Source organism: Ceratosolen solmsi, unplaced genomic scaffold (genome assembly GCF_000503995.2).
Source record: "Ceratosolen solmsi marchali unplaced genomic scaffold, CerSol_1.0 scaffold47, whole genome shotgun sequence".
Lineage (NCBI taxonomy): Eukaryota > Metazoa > Arthropoda > Insecta > Hymenoptera > Agaonidae > Ceratosolen > Ceratosolen solmsi.
The window spans coordinates 2,929,664-2,949,602 of record NW_011948419.1 but is presented as its reverse complement, the minus strand read 5'-3'; the positions used below and the strand labels follow the sequence as shown (position 1 = coordinate 2,949,602).

The window sequence follows — 19,939 nt, the reverse complement described above, 5'->3', positions numbered from 1 at the left end:
TCGTTACCGAGATAAGAGACCATGTTATTGTCATTGAACTGAAGAATATCCAGATTTTGCGCTTTATCGCATCGATATTAGAATATATTTTTTTTTTAGCCTTACCCGAAGCGAATGAGAGAGGAAGAGAGAGAAAGAGAGAAGAAAAAAAGATACTAATGAAAGCGAGGACAGAAAAATAAGCGAACAGAGCGGGCGAAAAACGTTTTGAATTGATGCGAAAAATATGAATTGTTAGGCTGAAACGTAAAAATTGCAGATATGCGTGTGTGCGTAAATTTGTTTCGATCCATTTCATTAGTCATGTTTACGTTGAAATTAATCGATTAAGCATCAAGAATAGGTGAAGAGAGCATTGACGTTATGTAAGGACTTTTTTGAAGTAACAAGTGATATTAGCTAATGATTCATAAATCTCTTTATCATAATACGTGAAATCGCTTATATCGGTGATGTATTAGCACAATTGTTTTCTAGTGTTCTTGTTTATAATTCGAGAAGCATAAATGCAGAAAATTTATTGTGTAGAACGATCGCACACTTGAGCATACGTGAGCAAAGAGTAACGATTGATTAGTTTAATTAATTTGTTGGTATAATTTAATTTTATATTACGCATTGGTTAATATAATGGCATCCGTTCAATCACTCGCTTCATGGATTTATTAGGCGAATGAAAAAATCATTTTTGTTATATTTCAAATAGGCTATTTCAGTGTCATTTTGAATTTTTGTACATTCAAGTTTAATAATTTCCTATTAATCAATTAATCAATGTTGTAATTTTATTGTAATAGATTCGGTGATTAGTTTTTCATCTGACACATTAGAGAAATGTTAGTTGTTTATAGAAATCTATTATAAAATGATATAATTTTTTTTTTTTTTTTTTTTTTTTTTTTTTTTTGAGAAGAAATCTCTACAGAAATCAGAACGAATAAAATCGATGAAATATATCTAATATTTTACAATGATTTATATAATAAAAAAGTTGCCTCGTTACGTATACAATATTCTGACAGCCAATTGTAAAGAAGAAACTATAGATGAGCGGAAAATCCTGATATTGAATGAATTTTGTTTTTATCACGACTGCTTATATCAGTCAAGAAATCTAATGATTCAACAATTGAATGACCAACATTTTTGAAAAATAATTTTTAATAAAATACGGTTGCGTGCGATTTTTTAGTAAAATACATATCAATAATGTATTAACATGCTTATAAATTTATTTGAAATTATTCTAAATTGAAATTGATTCGAAACTACATATATTATCGCAATCTAATTTATTAGATAATTTAGTGGCAAAGAATTTGAATTATATCCATAAATTATTTATACTCTTAAAGTGCTATTTTAGTCCACTTCATTGTTGGCCATTTTAAACACAAAATACCTTGATTTATACCAACATATTCCGGTCAATTTCTATTTTATGCAGATTTAAATTTGTAAAAACTAATTTATTCTTCTTTTATTAGACTTTATATTTGCGATAACACGAAATTCTACACTTGGCTATCATTCGTTTCCACATATCCTTATTATTCTTTATGGAAAAGGAAGTCGTGCCTCCTGTTCATTTATTGTCAAGTCTCATCGTTCGATGTTTTTATTCGTAAAATGAGATATTTTGTATCTGGATATTTATTATATGGTTTTTATTTTTTTTTTTTTTTTTTTTCGACAATAACAACTGATATTATGTACTGTACATGATTTTAAATGAGGAATATTTTTGAATATGATACAGATTTTAATATTGTAATATTGAAACTACAATTTATAGCCAAAATAATGTAGATACGATCATTTACAATGAACAATTGTTTAGTTGTGGATAAAAGAGTTGGCTTAAAATTCTGACTCAACATACAAAAAGTTCATAATTTGAGTCAAAGTGTAAAAGTCAGATATGAAAGATTTGGAAAAGCGTAAAACTGTAAGATAGAGTAGCAAGAGAAAAAAAGAGAGCCGAACTAATGAAGATATAGAGCTTTGAAAATATAATTATTCATAAATTAATTTTTTATATTAATAAAATATTTGGATATAAACATGGATATAAACATATATTGTTATAGATAGCATTTTTAATGTGGTTTCACTTTAAATGTAATTAGCACATATAATAGATTTCAATATTACCTACTTATAACAAATTATGCATTAGATAATATTTAAAAACTTGCATATGGTCATTTGATGCGGATGGAGTATTGAATAATATTTACGTCTACAACTTGCAAATTAATTTCTATACTTGTTATGATAAATGTCAATTCTCTTCTTGTTACAATCTATACATTTGATAATTCATAGAATCTTATTACATTTGATAGTTTGAAGTGTAGTTCAGTAGCGCAGTAGTATAGTTAATACTAGTTAACTGTAAAAATAATTTTATAAATTTAATTATATGATTACACTTTATAGCTTGATTGAGTTTTTTATTTTCCACTTTTATAAATTATTCATTTGACTTTAATCATGAGTCGGCAGTCGAAATTCAATATTGAAAAATACCGTGATAATAACTAACCTGGATTGGATAATTAACGATAATAACTAAAATAACTAAAAATAAATTATAATTGAAAATTAATATTATTAATACGAATGTATAAAAATGCTGAAAAGCTTATAAATTGCAATTTAGATTTTGCAAGTATTTTATGACGACGATATATAAAATGAATCGTAACTTATATGAGCGAAGTAAACTTTTTCTAATTTATGTATTTTATATATTAGTTTTCACATATTCACTGAAATAATTATAAAATTTAATTGAAATTAAATCTTTTAATTATAATAAATTAAAAATTTAACAACTCATAATTGAAGATGATAAATTTTCACTCTTGTTTTGCGTATTTTTGTGAAATTTTGCTAAAAACATTATGATTAAAATATTAAGAGTGGGTATGTTAGAAAAAGTGATAAAATATTATTTAAATATAAGTTTATAATATCTAATTAATTGGATAAAATTAATCAAAATTGGATCTACTAAATATCTAATAAATTTATATTAAGTAATCTATTATTTAATTATTATTACATAAATAATACTGGTGGTTATGATTAAATAGTTAAGTAATTTTAATAAAGGAGATAGATAAGAGGGAGAGAGAGAGAGAGAGAGAGAGAGAGAGCGAGAGAGAAGGGGGGGGGGAATTTAATATTTTCTATATCTAAAGTGAATGAATAATAATAATGCTCATTGTACCAGATTTTCCAAAGCTACTTCCACCATCAGAATATTAAGTTAAATAGTTTTGATGGATAATCTAGTGTTTATGAAATTACGTCAATGAAGAAACTTATAGCACGGAATAATGTTTTAATTAGTTAATAATTAAAATACACGAGCACATATTCTGCATTAAAATATTTTTGAAGTATTTTTCAATTATCTTCGCTAGTGTCAAATCTTTCCTATTCAACCGTCGCTTGGATTATTGTTTTGAAATTAAATAACACAAATAAGCTCACTGTTACATGTCATATAACATCTATTGCAAATATATAAGAGCCTTGGAATAATTGCGCTGCCGAAATTCTGTTATGCACGCAGTGTTAAATTGCTCTTTCTGGAATAATAGAATACAATTACACGACACTCGGGTAGCTAGAAAGTTAGATACATAGGTGAATCGAATCACGAGCGAAAATCCGGACAGCTTGTTCATTGGCCATAGATTTTCTAACCGAGTGAATATAGAAGAAGTAAGCAAGACTTGGAAATATAATACTTCGAGGGTGAAAATCATTTGATCTTCAAATGGTAAGGAATCGCGTGAAAGGAAGGTTCATCTTCTTAAAGCCCGACTCGTCATTCGGCGCGAGTCGTAGTGAACGGCCTCAATTTAAAAAAAAAAAAAAAAAAAAAAAAAAAAAAAAAAAAACCCACCCCCATTGGAAAAAGGATGTATCCAGGGCGCGTCGTTGTCATTCAGTTGGTGCAGCCTCCCGTCGAAGGATAGGAAATCCAGTCACGTCGCGCCAGTGAAGTCGCGGCGCCTCTGTTCCGACCACCCGAAGATGTATTCAAGAAACGTCGCGTCGAGGAAAGTTGCGGTTCGCGCGATGTAAATGTTTTGCTGGCATGATTTGCATCGAGGATCCCCGGAAAATCTGCTTGAAGTGGATGCTAAAGATATGTGCTAGGAGTTGGGCTGCGTTGGGTGACGCTGGGGAGGTCGTGGGAAGGCTGTCCTTGCTTATTTGTGTGCGTTGTTAGCAGTGTTTTGAAGGTTTATCTTTCCAAATCTTTGGCCAAGTCATTACTTTGAGCTTATAATTTCATTAATAATGTAAAGAGACTGTTTTTTTCTTCCTTTAAAGATAGGCATATTTTTTTAACTATCTTTTACCAAGCTATAGCTTACCAGCAACAGGACGAAGTGACGTATTTTTCATTGAAAAATGATCAAACTTTAAATTATCTTAGTTGTAGTTGCAAGTTTTTAGTAAGTTTAACAAATAGAAAACTGTACAGTTTTGGTAATTGCTTTATGCATAGTTGATTCATTGAAGAGGTGATATTTTAAATTGATGAGCTGCTTCTTTAAAGGAAATCAATAATTTATGAGAATAGTTTGAATTCTATTTCATTAGTAATATTAAACAGCCGATCTAATGAAAGGATTTTACCAAAAGTATTAAGTTTTTAGATTTCGGCATTAAATTTTAACGACTGAGAGTTAATTCAAAATCACTAAGCTTCGAGCTTTAATTGTTTATTATTTACAAATTTTTTTTTTTTTTTTTTTTTTCATAAATTTTTAAAAATCTATAATTCTTTAATAAAAACGTGTTGTATGAAAAGCGTGAAAACAAAAAGGAAATAAATGCAAATACGTAAATTATTAATATTTCTCAATTGTGAAGTATTAAAATTTTTTGAAAATATATCTTATTCATAAAGTTAATACTGCTGTTTTTTTTTTTTTTTTTTTTTTTTTTTTACTATATTTGATACAAAATTCTTGATTAAGAGTTTCGAAATTTAAATATGAAAAAAGGCGTGTTTTATGTTTGAACTAAAATGCGATAAGAGCTTACAAAGAGATAGAAAGAATCTAAAACTTTCTTCTCTCATATTCTGTCAAGGAAAAGTAATTGGATTAGTCAATCGCAAGAACTTTTTTGCTGCGAGAGCTGTGAAATTCAAAAGTACTTGAGAGTGTCTTTAGATGATGGCATTTGAGATAATCGAGGGGTGGCAGGAATCAAAAAGAAAAAGAAAGAAACGAGAAAGATTGATGACGGAAGTCATTTGAGGCAACATCAAAAATATAAATGTTTGATTCTTTATAATGCGAGCATTGGATCATATTTATGTCGAATGGCGGGGCTATAATTGTGATTAATTTGGCGTTCATTTTATACAGCTGAACAACGCAATTCTTAATTGAGGAAATAATTTTGCTTGCAGAAGACGAGCGGCTGGAATTTTCTATGTATTCGTGTGTCTGGGAATGAACGGCGACGATTATTCACACCGGATGACAGAATGCAGTTGTTGGACGGATCATGAAACGACGAGGTTGCGATAAGAGAATAACGAATGAGATAGAGAGAAGAAAAGACTTGGAAGAAAGAGCAATATATTTTAGTAGGGACCTCGTGCTTTTCACTTCCGAGAAAATTAAGGGATAATAGTGCAGGAAAAATCTGCTTTTTGTACGCGGGCGTGACGTCACTATGTGCGACGGTATTACTATAGGATCACCACAATCAAAGGCCATCCTCTCAATTTGGTAGCACTGACAGTCATTTGTTAATTTATTAATACGATATATGTTATTAATTTCTCCCTCTCATTATTAATAATCATTCGTAGATCATTTCGTTTTATAAGTCCCAATGTCAGCTGGAAGGCGAATGATTTTGTATATTTCTATGAAATTTGAAAGAACAATAACGCTCTTTAATTTAACTTAATTAATTCGACTAGAAGTTTATCATTATAAATTATAATTCTCCTATGCTTTACAACTCGTGATGTGGTCGTTGGATATTGAAATTTTGTTGTTGTTGTTTTCACAAGCCTAACCTTCCTCATGCTGTACACGTCTTTTAAAATCAAAGTACATAAGCTAATAATTTAAAAATCATTCGTTTTCATCTTACTGTAAATTCATAATTTAATGGAATAGTCGAGAATTAATAAGACAAATAATGTGAGATCTTATAGACAATTTGCATAAATATATTGGGTTTCACAACTAATTAACATTAGTTTAAACAATTATTTTGAAGCGAAATAATAATGCTCGAATCAATTCAGTTAAATCAATAAAATTATAAAAAATTGCATTGTTTTATTTGAAAAAGTTGAATAAGTAAATGGTTACGTATTACAGGTATAGTAAAAAATTATCCAGAATATCGGATTCAAAGGCGAGCACATCTTATCTCGCCAAGTTTTATGTAAGGGGTCAGATGAATTTATTGTATCGTCTACTGGATTGCTTCTTTATCTTTCGCAAAATGTTGCACTCGTTGTGCGCTAGATAAACGCGGAGAAACGAAGATTTTCGAGAATCTTAGTAGATTGAAAAGTATATATTGGCTATCAGGATGCTGTGCATTTGGAAAATGAGATTTTATACTATGCCGTTGAACTTCTTGCTAGCTATGCTTTATATTGATGTTTACTCAGACTTGAAATTCGCAAGGTAAACGGCTTTCGATGGCAGTAAAATAATATCGTAGTATTTTACGAGTAGACCTTCTTAGTGATATTTTGATTTAAAATTAATGCATTCTCATATTATATGGCATTTGTTAAATTGATCTTTTCACTTGTAATTGTCTTCGTTCTTTTTGCCTCGAAGAATATAAGATTTTTAAGGTCTGTTGCAATTTCGTTTGATGGAAAAATTAATCAACCATAGATTTTAGGAGTAATATTAATTTTTGTATTTAAATACGATAGTATATGCATTATGGAATAATTGTTATTTGTTTTTCATACTTAATGATACATTTATGAAAATTATATATCTTTTCAACTAGAAACATTTATGCTTAAGTATTTATTTAAAAAATGACACTCTTTTCCTTCAATTATACTTTTTCAAATGCAATTGTTTAATCTACCGGAGTGCAATAATAATTTCAAAATGATCGAGATTAAATTTAATGATAAAAAATTTGATAAATTATGTATTTATCTTCGTTATGATTTAAGTTATATATATATATATATATATATATATAAGCTGTACATTACGCATAATTATCAATATAAATATTTCAACGATTATGCTAATTCAGGTTACGTTATGATATTATTTTAACGAATTATTTTTAAGACAATAAAATGATCAATCATAATACAGTACGTATTTTTTAATAATTTTTATTAAAAATATAATTAATAAAAGAACAAAGATAATATTATGTTTATGCAAAGGTAAATTAAAAAAGAAACTCATAAATACAAAAATTCCAAACTCTCAGATAAGATTCTTTTAGTATTTACGCATAATATCTTTTATTAACCAATATAGTTGTTAATATTAATTTATGTATTTTACAATTTATAATTAGAAAATTTGTTACAATATTAATTAGACAATACATCAATATTTTTTTCTTATATCGTGCCAGTGATTTTACGTATTTGTGTGCTTAAACGATGAACGCATTGAAAAAAATTGACATTTTACGTCGATCAAAGACCAATTGCGGTTGCTAATTAAGGATCTTATTCTCTCTTAATTGATTAGTTATGAAAATATTGAGGGGGAGAGGGGTACTTAATCACGAGAAGTTTTGAAGAAGTACCTTTCCAATTTAAATTAAAAATAAAAAAAAAAATAAAATTGTAAATGTTACTTAATTTTCTATTATCTGTAATTCAATAAATATGGTTAATTTATAAAATGTAATTTTGGTTTTAGTAAATGAAACGAATTTCAGATAGAATGTTGAGATACAACAATAGTTATACTGTTGAATAACGTGAATAATAATTTGTTGCATTAAAAATTGGAACTTTTAGAACTGTTTTTTTTTTTAAACTGTCTAATTTTGATTATCTCCAAGTCTTTTTAATATTTTAAGTAAGATTCCGCATTGAAAAATATCTGCAGAAATTATTAACGTAATTATCAAAATTTATAATGCACAAAGTAATTTATATCTTGATGATATTATCAATTGATTCTTATTTTGAAATTCCTTTGTATCTATATTTTTATATAATATCAATGTGTATGATTGGTTCAAAATTGGTTACTACTAGTTCAATTAATCATACTGTTAATTATAATATTATATAGAAAAGAGAAAATGTGAAAAAATTTAATGAAAAATTATACGAACAAGTTACAACAAATGTCATGTGTCGACAATAACTTATTCGATACGAATACAATAACTAATGATAATTAATTATTGGTATTGGACAAGAGAGTGTGCACTCACAACTAAAATCCAATACATTAATGTTCATCTAATTTCTTTCTCTCTTTTTCTAATAATTATATTTATTTTCTTTAGTTTTACTGCCAATACATGGAAATTTATTATATATTTGAGAATTTATTATATGTTTGAGGAATTTATATCTACTATAGTTGTATTAATATCTCTATTAACTAATGATTATCTTTATTTAATGTTAATATTGTGAACATAATTGTATTATTTAAATGACTTTTCATGTTATACAATGTGAAAATGATAATTAACTTTATTATAATTTCAGTTAAAATATAGATTTAATCGTTAAATTACTATTGTTTGAATATGGAATGAAATCAGGCAAAAAATATGTATTGGCAAATATTTCTCATATTTGCTTTAATATGTATACATTGATGGAATCTGCGAATGTGTAATTAGAAAAGTAAGTGTAGATAGTAATTAATATATAATGAAGAAGTAGATCACACGATTAATATATTTAAATAGAAGAAGGCTAAAGGGAACAATTGTAATGAAGGAAGATTTTAGTTCTGGCGATATTATAATGAAAGAAATTGAATTACGGTATGTGTACGCTCATATATAAATATTTGAGATATTATTTTTTCAGATATTGAATATTTTGTACGATATAGATTATTTAGAAAGTTAACAAAACGTTTCAAATGTAAATCTATTTTGATGATAGTCAATATGAAAGTGACGTACCTTTCATTTTAGAAGTAGGCTAAAAGTTTGTTAAATTTTTCACTGTTGCAGATATAAATAAATACATTTGCGTTATAAATTCAGTTGACTTTCAAAAGTATGAAGTACTTTATATATTATTCAATATAAAAATTGGAATTTTTAACGTTATTTTTAAAACTTTTCATTCACATAGATAAGCCAAAATTCATCAAATAATTATAATTTAATTGTATTTTATCAAGTGTTTTTATTTCTATATCTATATTTTTAAACATAAATTATTCATCTTATAAGCAGAATCTATATTTGTTTCATTCTAGTTACTATTTATGACTATGTAAATCAATGAAAAAGATTAAATTAAATATATAAATTAATTTTAATACAATATTTTCTTGATTATAATACAGATATTATATTAGATAATGGTATTTTAAAGTATGAAAATGTCAAGTAAAGTCTATTAATTATAATTCCAAAGCTTTATGGAATTCTGTTTTTTAATGATCAATATTTAGTTAAGAAAATTTATGGAGAAACGTATTTAACGCAATTGTTAAAAATACTTGTTGCATATGATGTTATAGTATGACCAGGAGAGATCAGAGAGAGAGAGAGAGAGAGAGAGAGAGACTGAGAGTGAGAGAGACCGTAAGGTAGAGGGAGAGATATAGTGAAAACGAAGACGTAGCAGATCGAGTGGATCGAGCGGCTAGTATAAGAAAATGGAAGTACCTCATGGATCAAAGTATGGCGGAGTAAGGGAGAGGCGAACACGCGAAAATAAATCAATTCCTTCATAATAGTTATTTTACTTTTGTGCTTTGACAGATCCTTAAGTGTAGATTGTCCGTTGACCACATAAATTTGTTCCTAATTTTAATTCTCTTACATAAAGCACTGTTCCCCTCTCTCTCTCTCTCTCTCTCTCTCTAGATTTTCTGGTATACCCATTTCTTCTATTTGTAGATGGTTGAAACTTTTTTATGTTCCTTAGTTTTTTATTTTCACCAAAGTTTGTTCTCATTTTCGGTGTCGACGATACTGCGGATACGTCGTACGTTTGAAAATTGGCTCTCATACATACGTAAATTTTTCCCTCCATGTTTTCCAAAGTTATCTGGGATTCAAGCTCATGAATCTTGCATTACATTTTACAGGATAAACACATGGAATTGAGAAAACTATTTTTGCTTAGAGGTGCATCGCGTCATTCACAAAGGTACATACGTATGTATTATTATAAATATACATATACGCACACAGAGTTTATTATATAATCATGTACAGACATATGAGGTCTAGTGTGATGCGGCTCCATATTTTTAATTTCTTTTTTACTTTGGGCTGTTACTAATGTAAGTGAACTATTATTATTTACGAAAATTAGATGTTCGTTTTAAGCATTGGTATACACGTTGGAAACATTCTCATCTTTTCTCATTCTCATCATTATGATTATTAGCATTTTATATTATTAATATAATTTAATCTATTTTTAAAGTTCAATAACTTTAATTCATTGTACTTCTTTTAATAAAATTTAAATTTTCCAAATCGCAATTATACACTGAATATTTTATTATTTTCTGTAGTTTTAAATTTTAACATTTTTATTGATTATTCATATAAGTTTATAAATTTTCTAGTTCATAAATTGGACTGAATTTCTTACTGTTATGGAAAATGATTAATGAATGTAAGATTAAATATATCTTGCGAACCAGTAAGTTTCTATTTTCGTTTATTTTTTGCTATTTAACGAGTCATTGGTATTCATTTTTAAACGAAAAAAAAAGAAAAAAGTAATAATTTTTAATAATTTGTCAAAATGAAAATATATTTCATTGCGTTTTATCAATGTACATTGGAAAATATATTTGGATTATACTATGAGTAATGAGACATAATATACTGGTCTCGCATTATTTTAAGCATTATTTAAAATGCTAATCATTCGCACCACGTAAATAATATTTAATATTCATATATCGAGATACATATCGTCGATTGCAACATGATAATGACGATGATGATAACAATAATAACACCGGCGATAATAATGATAATAATGATAATAATGATAATAATGATAATAATGATAATAATAATAATAATAATAATAATAATAATAATAATAATAATAATAATAATAATAATAATAATAATAATAATAATAATAATAATGGAAAATAAATCTGCTAGTGGAATTTAAGTCGTCTGGATAATATTTGTTAATTCTTTTCGACATTAAAAGAGCATTTGATTAAGTTAATTTTCATTTAAATAATTATTTTTATATTATATATTATAGAACTTACCTTTGCGTTTCTTAATAATTGAAATAGTCAAAATTTCTCTCATTAGTCCTGTATAAATAAGCAGTATGAAGCCTTTAATGAAAAACATTTTTTCATCACAATTAATTGAAATATATAATTATTATTTTCATATAAAGGAAGAAAAAAAAGCCGTAGGAGTAGAGGTAAAAAATCCATAATGATGAATCAATAAAAATTGTAGACAGGACAAAGGTGATCAGTACAGAGACAGAAGCTCGAGAGTCCAGCGTATCTTTCCAACTACCTCTGGCCATCGCACTTTTCCCCCTTTTCTCATTTCCTTCCCTACAAAGTTTGTATTTTATGCGTCGGGGGATACATTACCAGTGGTCAGACTAATCTCCATGGCACGCTGCCGATGGCCAAGGACCTTGAATTGCGGGAGACTGACGTCGTTGCTTACGCCGACGCTGGTCAGGCCCTCGTTCCATTTGTAGCGGATGTCTCTCATGGTGTAGCCGACTGGAAAATGACAAAGAGACCCCCGCTTGCGATTTCATATACGTATCTCTTTACGATACGCGGGAAGTATTCGCTCCCTCGGGGGCCTCCACTTACCTTCTCTCTTTCACTTATATCGTTATTTTCTAATATATTATGACTTGTAATATGTGACCGTGACCTCTTTCTAATTCACTTGCTCTATCTTACGTTCGTTCATTATCGTTATAGAGGTATTCCCCTCTTACTACATTGCACTTTTATTCGTTATTATCATTTTAATTTATTTATCTTCTACTCATTTTTCGCTGAAACTTCTTTTTTCCTATTTTCTTTATTTCTTTTTTTGTTTGTGTTTATCAGTTTGATTATACTTTACAGTTTGTTAATAATGTAAGCTCTGTCTCTTTATTTTATATTTGATGATGCTGTTCGAGCTCTGGTTCCATGGCGTTTTAAAGAGAGAGATTGAGAGACAAACAGAGAGAGAGAGAGAGAGAGAGAGAGAGAGAGAGAGAGAGAGTAGAAAATAATGCACAAGAAAAGTAGAAAATAAATAAAGAGAAAGAAGTATAATAGAAGAGGTGATGAAATCCAAGACAAGACGTAGAGCATTAAGGATCCTATTTCCTCATTATAGTACATATTTTTAAAATTCAAAGAAAAATAGATGCGAAGAACAACAAAGTAAAAATTAATTCCTGTGTGGATGTGTAGAAACATCAAAAGTGCTTGTTTGTAGTCGAGTTTCGAGTAATTTCATACACAACCAAAAACTTTATATTCAATTACAGCTTCACGATTTTAACAAATAAATTAAATTAAAAATATAAATATTGCCTCATAAGTACATATTTAGAATGCGACTTTAATTCTATACAAGGACCGGCATATTAAAATTAAAAAAAAAAATTTACGTCAAAATTTAAGCAAATGTTTTGTAAAGTTTAAGTTGATATTATTTGCTATTAATAACAAAAATTATTTTACTAAAACTGTAGAATGCAAAGTTTAAAATATAAAGTTAATATTAAATATTAATATTTTTTTACACTTATAAATGCAGATAACTATAAATATATATGTATATATATATATACATTTATAAATTAATAGATAATGTAATAAATTTATCATTGGTTCAAAAGTAATATTTAAGTAAGTATACGTAAGCTTTATTTGTCAATTATTTTAAAATTAATTTTTAATGAAAAAAAAGATAATTTAAAATCAATATTTTGTTAATATAAGCATATAATATTTGTTATTTTCAAGATTGAGCTTTCATTTTAAACGTGGATACATGTATTTATGAAGTATTAAAGAAACAGTCTAAAATATTTAAATTTGTCTTTTATATTTTCTTGAAAAATAAAGCAACGAGATTATGCAACATAATATTTATAATTATTCTCTACTAGTTTGACATTAATGAGATTGTCAGAAGATGTCAGTTTGTTTTATCGAATATGTTAAGCTTATATATTTTTTGACATACCGTTCTATTAGATTCTTAAAAGCAGAGTTTATATTTAAAAGTTTTTGTTTTATTGTAGTGTCGGAAATACAAAAGTAATTTATTATGAGAAATTCATTATGATTTTTACTTAAAAGTGATGTAATATTACAAGAAAAGAAAGATTTTTGATATTCTCGACATTTTTCATTACAATTGTAATTTATAAGATATCTTTTTCTTTGTCGTTTATTTAATATGATCTTCATTTACAATGGCCGCCTTATTTAAATTATTATTTGACATTTCCATATTGATGGCGTTTAGTATTAAATTGGAAAAGGACAATCATGAAATTTACTCTTTCATTGTTTTTCAAGGATAAAGGATTATAGAAATTAATGTTAAAGAGTAATTGATTTTAGAATTTTAGTATTAAAAATTGGGTATGGATGCAAGAGAGATATAAATGGATTATAATCTAGCTTATTATAAAATATAAATCATTTGCTCGAACTATGTGTAAAATTTTTATCCTATATTTGTAATTAGCTTACTTAAAATTATCATAAAGTTCACTTAATTTATACACAAATAGTATGATAAATTCTTTATTGGAAATGTCAAAATATAAGTAGTGGATGTCAATATAATGTTAGACCATAGGCCAATCGGTCAGTCTGTACATTATGTGTATTGTCACTTATTTTCATAATGTATTGATATAGAGTCAATAAAAATCAAAGATTAAGAGATGGAAAGAGAGAGAGAGTGAGAGAGATATATAGATAGACAGACAGACAGATAAGTAGACTGACAGGGATTATTGCAAATGAAGAAATGAACAAGAAAAAAAAAATTAACATGATAGATAGTGAGTGTAAAGATTTAGAGTACGAATGGCAAAGATCGAGGAAGAGAGAGATAGCGATCAAGATATCGTTTGGATCCATGATAGATATAAAGATATAGAGATAGATAGATAAATAGACAGTTAGGTAGATGGATAGATAGATAGATAAATAGACAGTTAGATAGATAGAGAGAGACAGAGATGGAGATAGAGATAGAGAGAGACAGAGATAGAGATAGAGATAGAGAGTGAGAGAGTGAGAGAGAGAGAGAGAGAGAGAGAGATATCTACCTGTAGAGAGATGTATGGTTGTCTGACGTTGCCTGTGCCCGAGCACGCGAAACTGCGGCAGTTCCACCTCGCTCGAGATGCCGACCGATTGTAGGCCAGAATTCCATTTGTACCGAATATCGCGCATTGTGTATCCAACTTGGCCATGGATGCATTGGGAGTAGGAGAAATCACAAGAACACAGAAAACAAAAGATATTCGCTGCTCTAACATTACATTCGGTTAAACATTAGACACTTATGCGGCTGGCTAGATATTAAATATTTATAACGTAACGTAATAATTCATAAATAATGAAGAAAGGTAAAAGGCAAGTTAGATAGTGTGAATTCGAGCGCTCTGATTCGATTATCATTTAATGAGAAAACAAATTATTATGTATTATTATTATTTTTAAAAAGTGAATAGATAACGAAGGCTTGTTTCGTAATTTGTAGTAAATTAACAGTAAACAACGATTTAGTAAACAACAAGTATTTATAATTTATATACTCGACGTAATAAATTTGCTTTTATGGATGTAATGGTATTTTTGTAATTAATCTTGGAACAAAATTAATAATAAAAAATCTTTTTTTCAATACCATTAATATAACAGACAAATTGATAAGATTTTTTATAGAAAATTGATAATTTTCTGCCGAAATAAAATCAATTTTATTGCAAAATTGAATTTCCCGTTAAGCTTATAAGCAAATACAGTGTCAATTATAAATAAAATTATATCCAACAAAAGTGTTCTCAAAATTTTATTCATAGAAAAAATTGTACGTGAAATATTTAACACGAATTATGCCATAAGCATTTAAATTTATTCCTTGCAAAATATTCCTACTCCCAAACAGCTTTATTGCCGTTAAAAAGAGAATATTATTCTCATGCCGTGTAGCATCGTTCAAAGGTGACACTTCACTTTCCTTGGCAATATAAAAAATTTAATAATTTATGCAAAGAGTTGTGCGGCATTAAGCGAACCTCGTAGAGGAGGATGGATTCATTTCGACGTGCCTTGGCGCCGCTCGCCAACTACCGCCCAAAGTAAGTCACCACCAAAACAAAGTTTCGCGGAAACAAGTAAAGCAACTCGCGTGGCTTTTTTCAGCTGGTGAGATTATTTTACGTACACCCGTATGCATAAGAATGCCAGGTTGAGCTCTCCTTGGGTAGCCGAGCGAGAAGAAAAGAATCCATTCCGGAGTCGCGTGCTGCGCGCAGGAAGCCGGACTGGTTGTAATTGCAGTAACCGACGTGCGCGGCGATGGTCGAATCAGAACGCTTTTAAAGAAAAGAGAAGAGCGTAGAGAGGGAGGAAACTACTTGAGATTAAGTGGATTGATTAAAGGGCTTTGCTCTTCTTTTTTTTTTTTATAGGAAAGACAGAGTGGTTGTTTTAAGGAGAATTTAAGGGAGGTTAATAGTACTTAATTAAAGAGCAAAAGAAATAAAATTACACACACGCGCTCACACACATTAGCACATACACTTACACGCTCATCCACGCCCACACCCACACCCATCTATATATACGCAAACATGTACGAGAGGATAAAAAAATTTTGTACATAAAATAAAGTTCTTTTTAAGGGATTCGTACTTCTATAACGGAATAACCGGAGCTCATTTGGAAATTATTTCTTTTTTCCTTATTGAAGTAATTTTCGTTGTATCTCCGTTTAAGAATCGATCAATTAACTGATTGTATTTGTAATTTATTATCCACACTCATAGACTTACCGTGTATACAAAAATCATTGCATTTTATAGCGGTTTAGAAATATTAATATTCAATATGGGAAAGTTATATTCCGAGTAAAAATTTTACCTTCACGGCAACCCCGTGCAACAATTAATACTTATAACAAATAATACCTTTTGAATCGTATTAGTTATGAATTATAATGTATTGAATTTTCTTTAAAGTTCCACATAACGTTGGAAATATTTGCCATCCGCGAGCTAAATTATAAAAAAATTTCAATTGCAGTATGGAGATGGTTAAAAATTAAGTTTTCGATTTCAATTAATTGTAGAAAAAGATTGAACAATATGCTACTCTGGTTATTCTGTTTTAAATATGGTTTAAGAAGCAATAAATAAAATAATAAAAAAGACGACTTACATATCTACAACGTCAATTAAAAGCTTAAGTGCGAAGGAATTCTTAATAGACGTAAAACGCTCGAGTGCCTGCATACGAAAATTTTCAATTTCACGTTTTTCTTTATTAGACTCAGCAATATTGAGCTCTCATGACTATTAAATGGATCACAATGATATGGTTTCTATTACTGACACACACACACACACACACACACACACGCGCGCGCGCGCGCACATACACACACGCACGCACATACACACACGCACGCACATACACACACACGCACATACACGCACGCACATACACGCACGCACACACGCACACATAATTACGAAATTAATGAAAACTTTATTTAGTGAATTCATTAAAATTTAAAAATTCTAAATCTTATCAGTATGATACGTTAAATGAATGCTATCAAAGAATTCATGATAATGTTATTGATAGTCTCTTGAATAGTGTATGAAAGTTTTATGTAGAACAGCACAGTTTCGTATATCGATTAACTATTTAAATTCACCGTAACTGACAAATTTATTCAATACGAAAGAATATTTACCATAAAATGCTGGTTAATGACTCTATCGATATTCTTAATAATATTCTCAAATCCTTTAATGAAAGTAAGATTCTTAAGCATCTTCATTAGATTAAAAAGAATAGAAATTTATTATGATTGTGCAAACATTAAGTAATATGGTAAGCAAGTCATGGCAATTGACTAATTATCTTTAATCTAGAGTCAACAAGTCCGCGAATCTTTTAGTGCAAGAATTGATTGGCATAACCCAGTTGTTAAGTTTGCTTTAGAAACCGAAATTGATTACCAAAAATTTCCTTCCACGGCCTTGCACTCTATTTTATCGAGAAACATATGTTTTTGATTCAACGAGGGTTGACCTTGACCTTTGCAACGGTGCAACGGCTGTTTAATTTGCTGTAAGTTTTGCATCTTCGGATGCAGCCTGGCGAACATTTGGTCGGCTAATGTTTGCGACTGGCTTCGTCTCCCGTAATGTACGATGAGTGTTGAGGTTATTGTGGTAAAAATTCTTAAACTTGAATGCTGAATGTTTGGTCAGATGCACCAAGGTATTTTTCCAAATTTCTATCGTACTCAATTAAAAGTCTCACTTTTGTTTTAGCCGTAGCGATTTTATTTTCTATTTATTCCAAGATTTATCATGATTCAAAAGAGCAATGCACAGCTTGATTATAATTATGCCCGAGTGAACCTCAAATTATAAGTTACCGCACAAATTACAATATAAGAATTACGTAAAATTTTAAATTCTACAATTTTCTTCTTATCTTCCCAATCATTCTTGTTTATTTTGAACGTTAGAATTTCTTATAAATTAATTGTAATTTTGGTATTATATTTGTAGAAAACGTTGGTTTTAATTTAAGAGATGTTTCGTTGCTTTAAATGCTGATCTCAATTTTCATTTACAAATTACAGTCGCGGTTTTGTGTCAAGCACAATTATGAAAGCATAATTTACATTTTATACAATTTTAATTAAATAAACATAATCAAGTACAAAGAAAACTACAATACCAATAAATGTAAATAGAGTATTCATAAATTTGTTTTCACATATATATGTAATGGTTGATATAAAATTAACGTTAGTTAAGCTTATTTATCGTTTGTGTTATTCAAATCTATAAACTTTCAACTTTCAAGTTTGAGTTAACTCAAAATCGCTGGATTTATATGTCCCCTTAAGGCCTCTAAAGCTTTTCCGATTTAAAACGAAATATTAGAGATACGAGGAAAATTTGGAGTGGCGAAATACAAACACGGACTTCTCGAGGATTTCGCGTGAATCGTGATATTCCTTCGCACACATTTACCTATACGTTCAAATGCATGAATACACGTGTGCCTGTATGTACGCGCGCTTAATGCGATAGCACGTACATATGTATATGCGTGTATGCATAGGAATAAATATGTATATATCTCATTGTCTGCCTGTCTGTCTGGCTCTGTTTAGCGTGTGTATGTAGCGTGTATGTGTAGTGTGTAGTGTGCGTGTGCGTGCGTGTGCGCGTGTGTGTTAGTTTATATGTGCACGCGAGCGAGGTCGCGGGTGTCACGTGTGTTTGTTGTAGTCGCGTCACGGTCGCGGAGTAAATACAATAAGTTAAAATGGCATTCCGGAGATGGAGAAAAAGCGCATCGCGGGCATTGTTTGGCATTCCGACGGAGTTAAATTCATTTCTCTTTCTCAGACTGTGATTCACGTAAAACTTGCCAGCAAAAGTATGGTTTAACAATATTTGCCTCGCCCGATGCTCCCATCCGTTCTTATATCGCCTCTGAGCAGTGGAAGCCCAATGAAAATTGACTTCTCCCGAGAAGCGTTAAGAGCATCTTTTCATTCGGCTACCACTTTGTTGTAGTTTCGTAGATTTCTTTACATCGCGTTGCACTCGAATAATCATTTTTTATTAACAGAACTAGGGGCACTTGAAATTTAAGTAATTCAAGTGTGCCGTTGAGGCATGTGCTTTTTCCATCGACTTCCCGAGTTTCGCGAGTAACTCTGCTCTTTGGCTTGTTGATGTTTCGCTTCGCCGGCAATACTACTTGCTTTCATCGAAAGTCGACAAGTAGTTTGGTGGAAATAAACTTTAGCTCGGAATTTTCGTCTACGTGCTTGATATTGTCAGGGAAATGCAAGACTTAGTGGCTTGCTGGAAATATTTTTTAAGGTTAAAACTGGGATGACGTTCATCAACATCATGGAGATTTACTCGAGCCAGAGGGTCAGGAAAGTTGTGTTGTCGATGCGTGCGTGCGAATTCTAGTGTTCGATAGATTTAAAGCATCGTGCGAGCGCAGAGCGAACGTTGTGCTTAGTGTTCGAAAGCTATTGCAAATATGTACGTCTATTACATTTATTAACAGAGGGAAAACTGAATAAATTAGCGAACAATTAAGCTTTAACTGAAAACAACTTTTTATTACGTGTATTTTCAGGCATTTTACAAACACGCGAATGAATAATGTACTTTACTTTTTGATCGAATGAGAATATTATTAAAGTAATGTCGTGATGAAATATAAAACAAGCAGCTCAGTTTATATGTGCCTCATTATTCCTTGTATCAATTAACAATATTAAATAAAAAAACTTTTATAATTGCATCAAGCAAATGTCTCAGTCATTATTAATTAAGTAAGACGGTGAAAGATTAGAATGTTCATTTAATAGGACAATAACCGCCGCCCCTTGTAGCTAATTTATCGGGCAAAAAAAAAAAAAAAAAAAAAATAAAAAATAAAAAAAAAAAATAAAA

The 19,939-nt window shown here is 29.4% G+C and overlaps 1 protein-coding gene across 6 annotated transcripts in view; it reads right to left on the bottom strand.

Annotated features, from left to right (window-relative positions):
* Window positions 1–19,939, bottom strand: part of Rdl (Resistant to dieldrin) — a 236,832-nt gene that overhangs the window by 39,231 nt on the left and 177,662 nt on the right. For all 6 annotated transcript variants that reach the window (XM_011497464.1, XM_011497468.1, XM_011497465.1 and 3 more), the window contains exon 6: window positions 11,811–11,948. In XM_011497464.1, coding sequence (XP_011495766.1) covers window positions 11,811–11,948 — 138 coding nt within the window. The remainder of the gene's footprint in view (window positions 1–11,810; window positions 11,949–19,939) is intronic.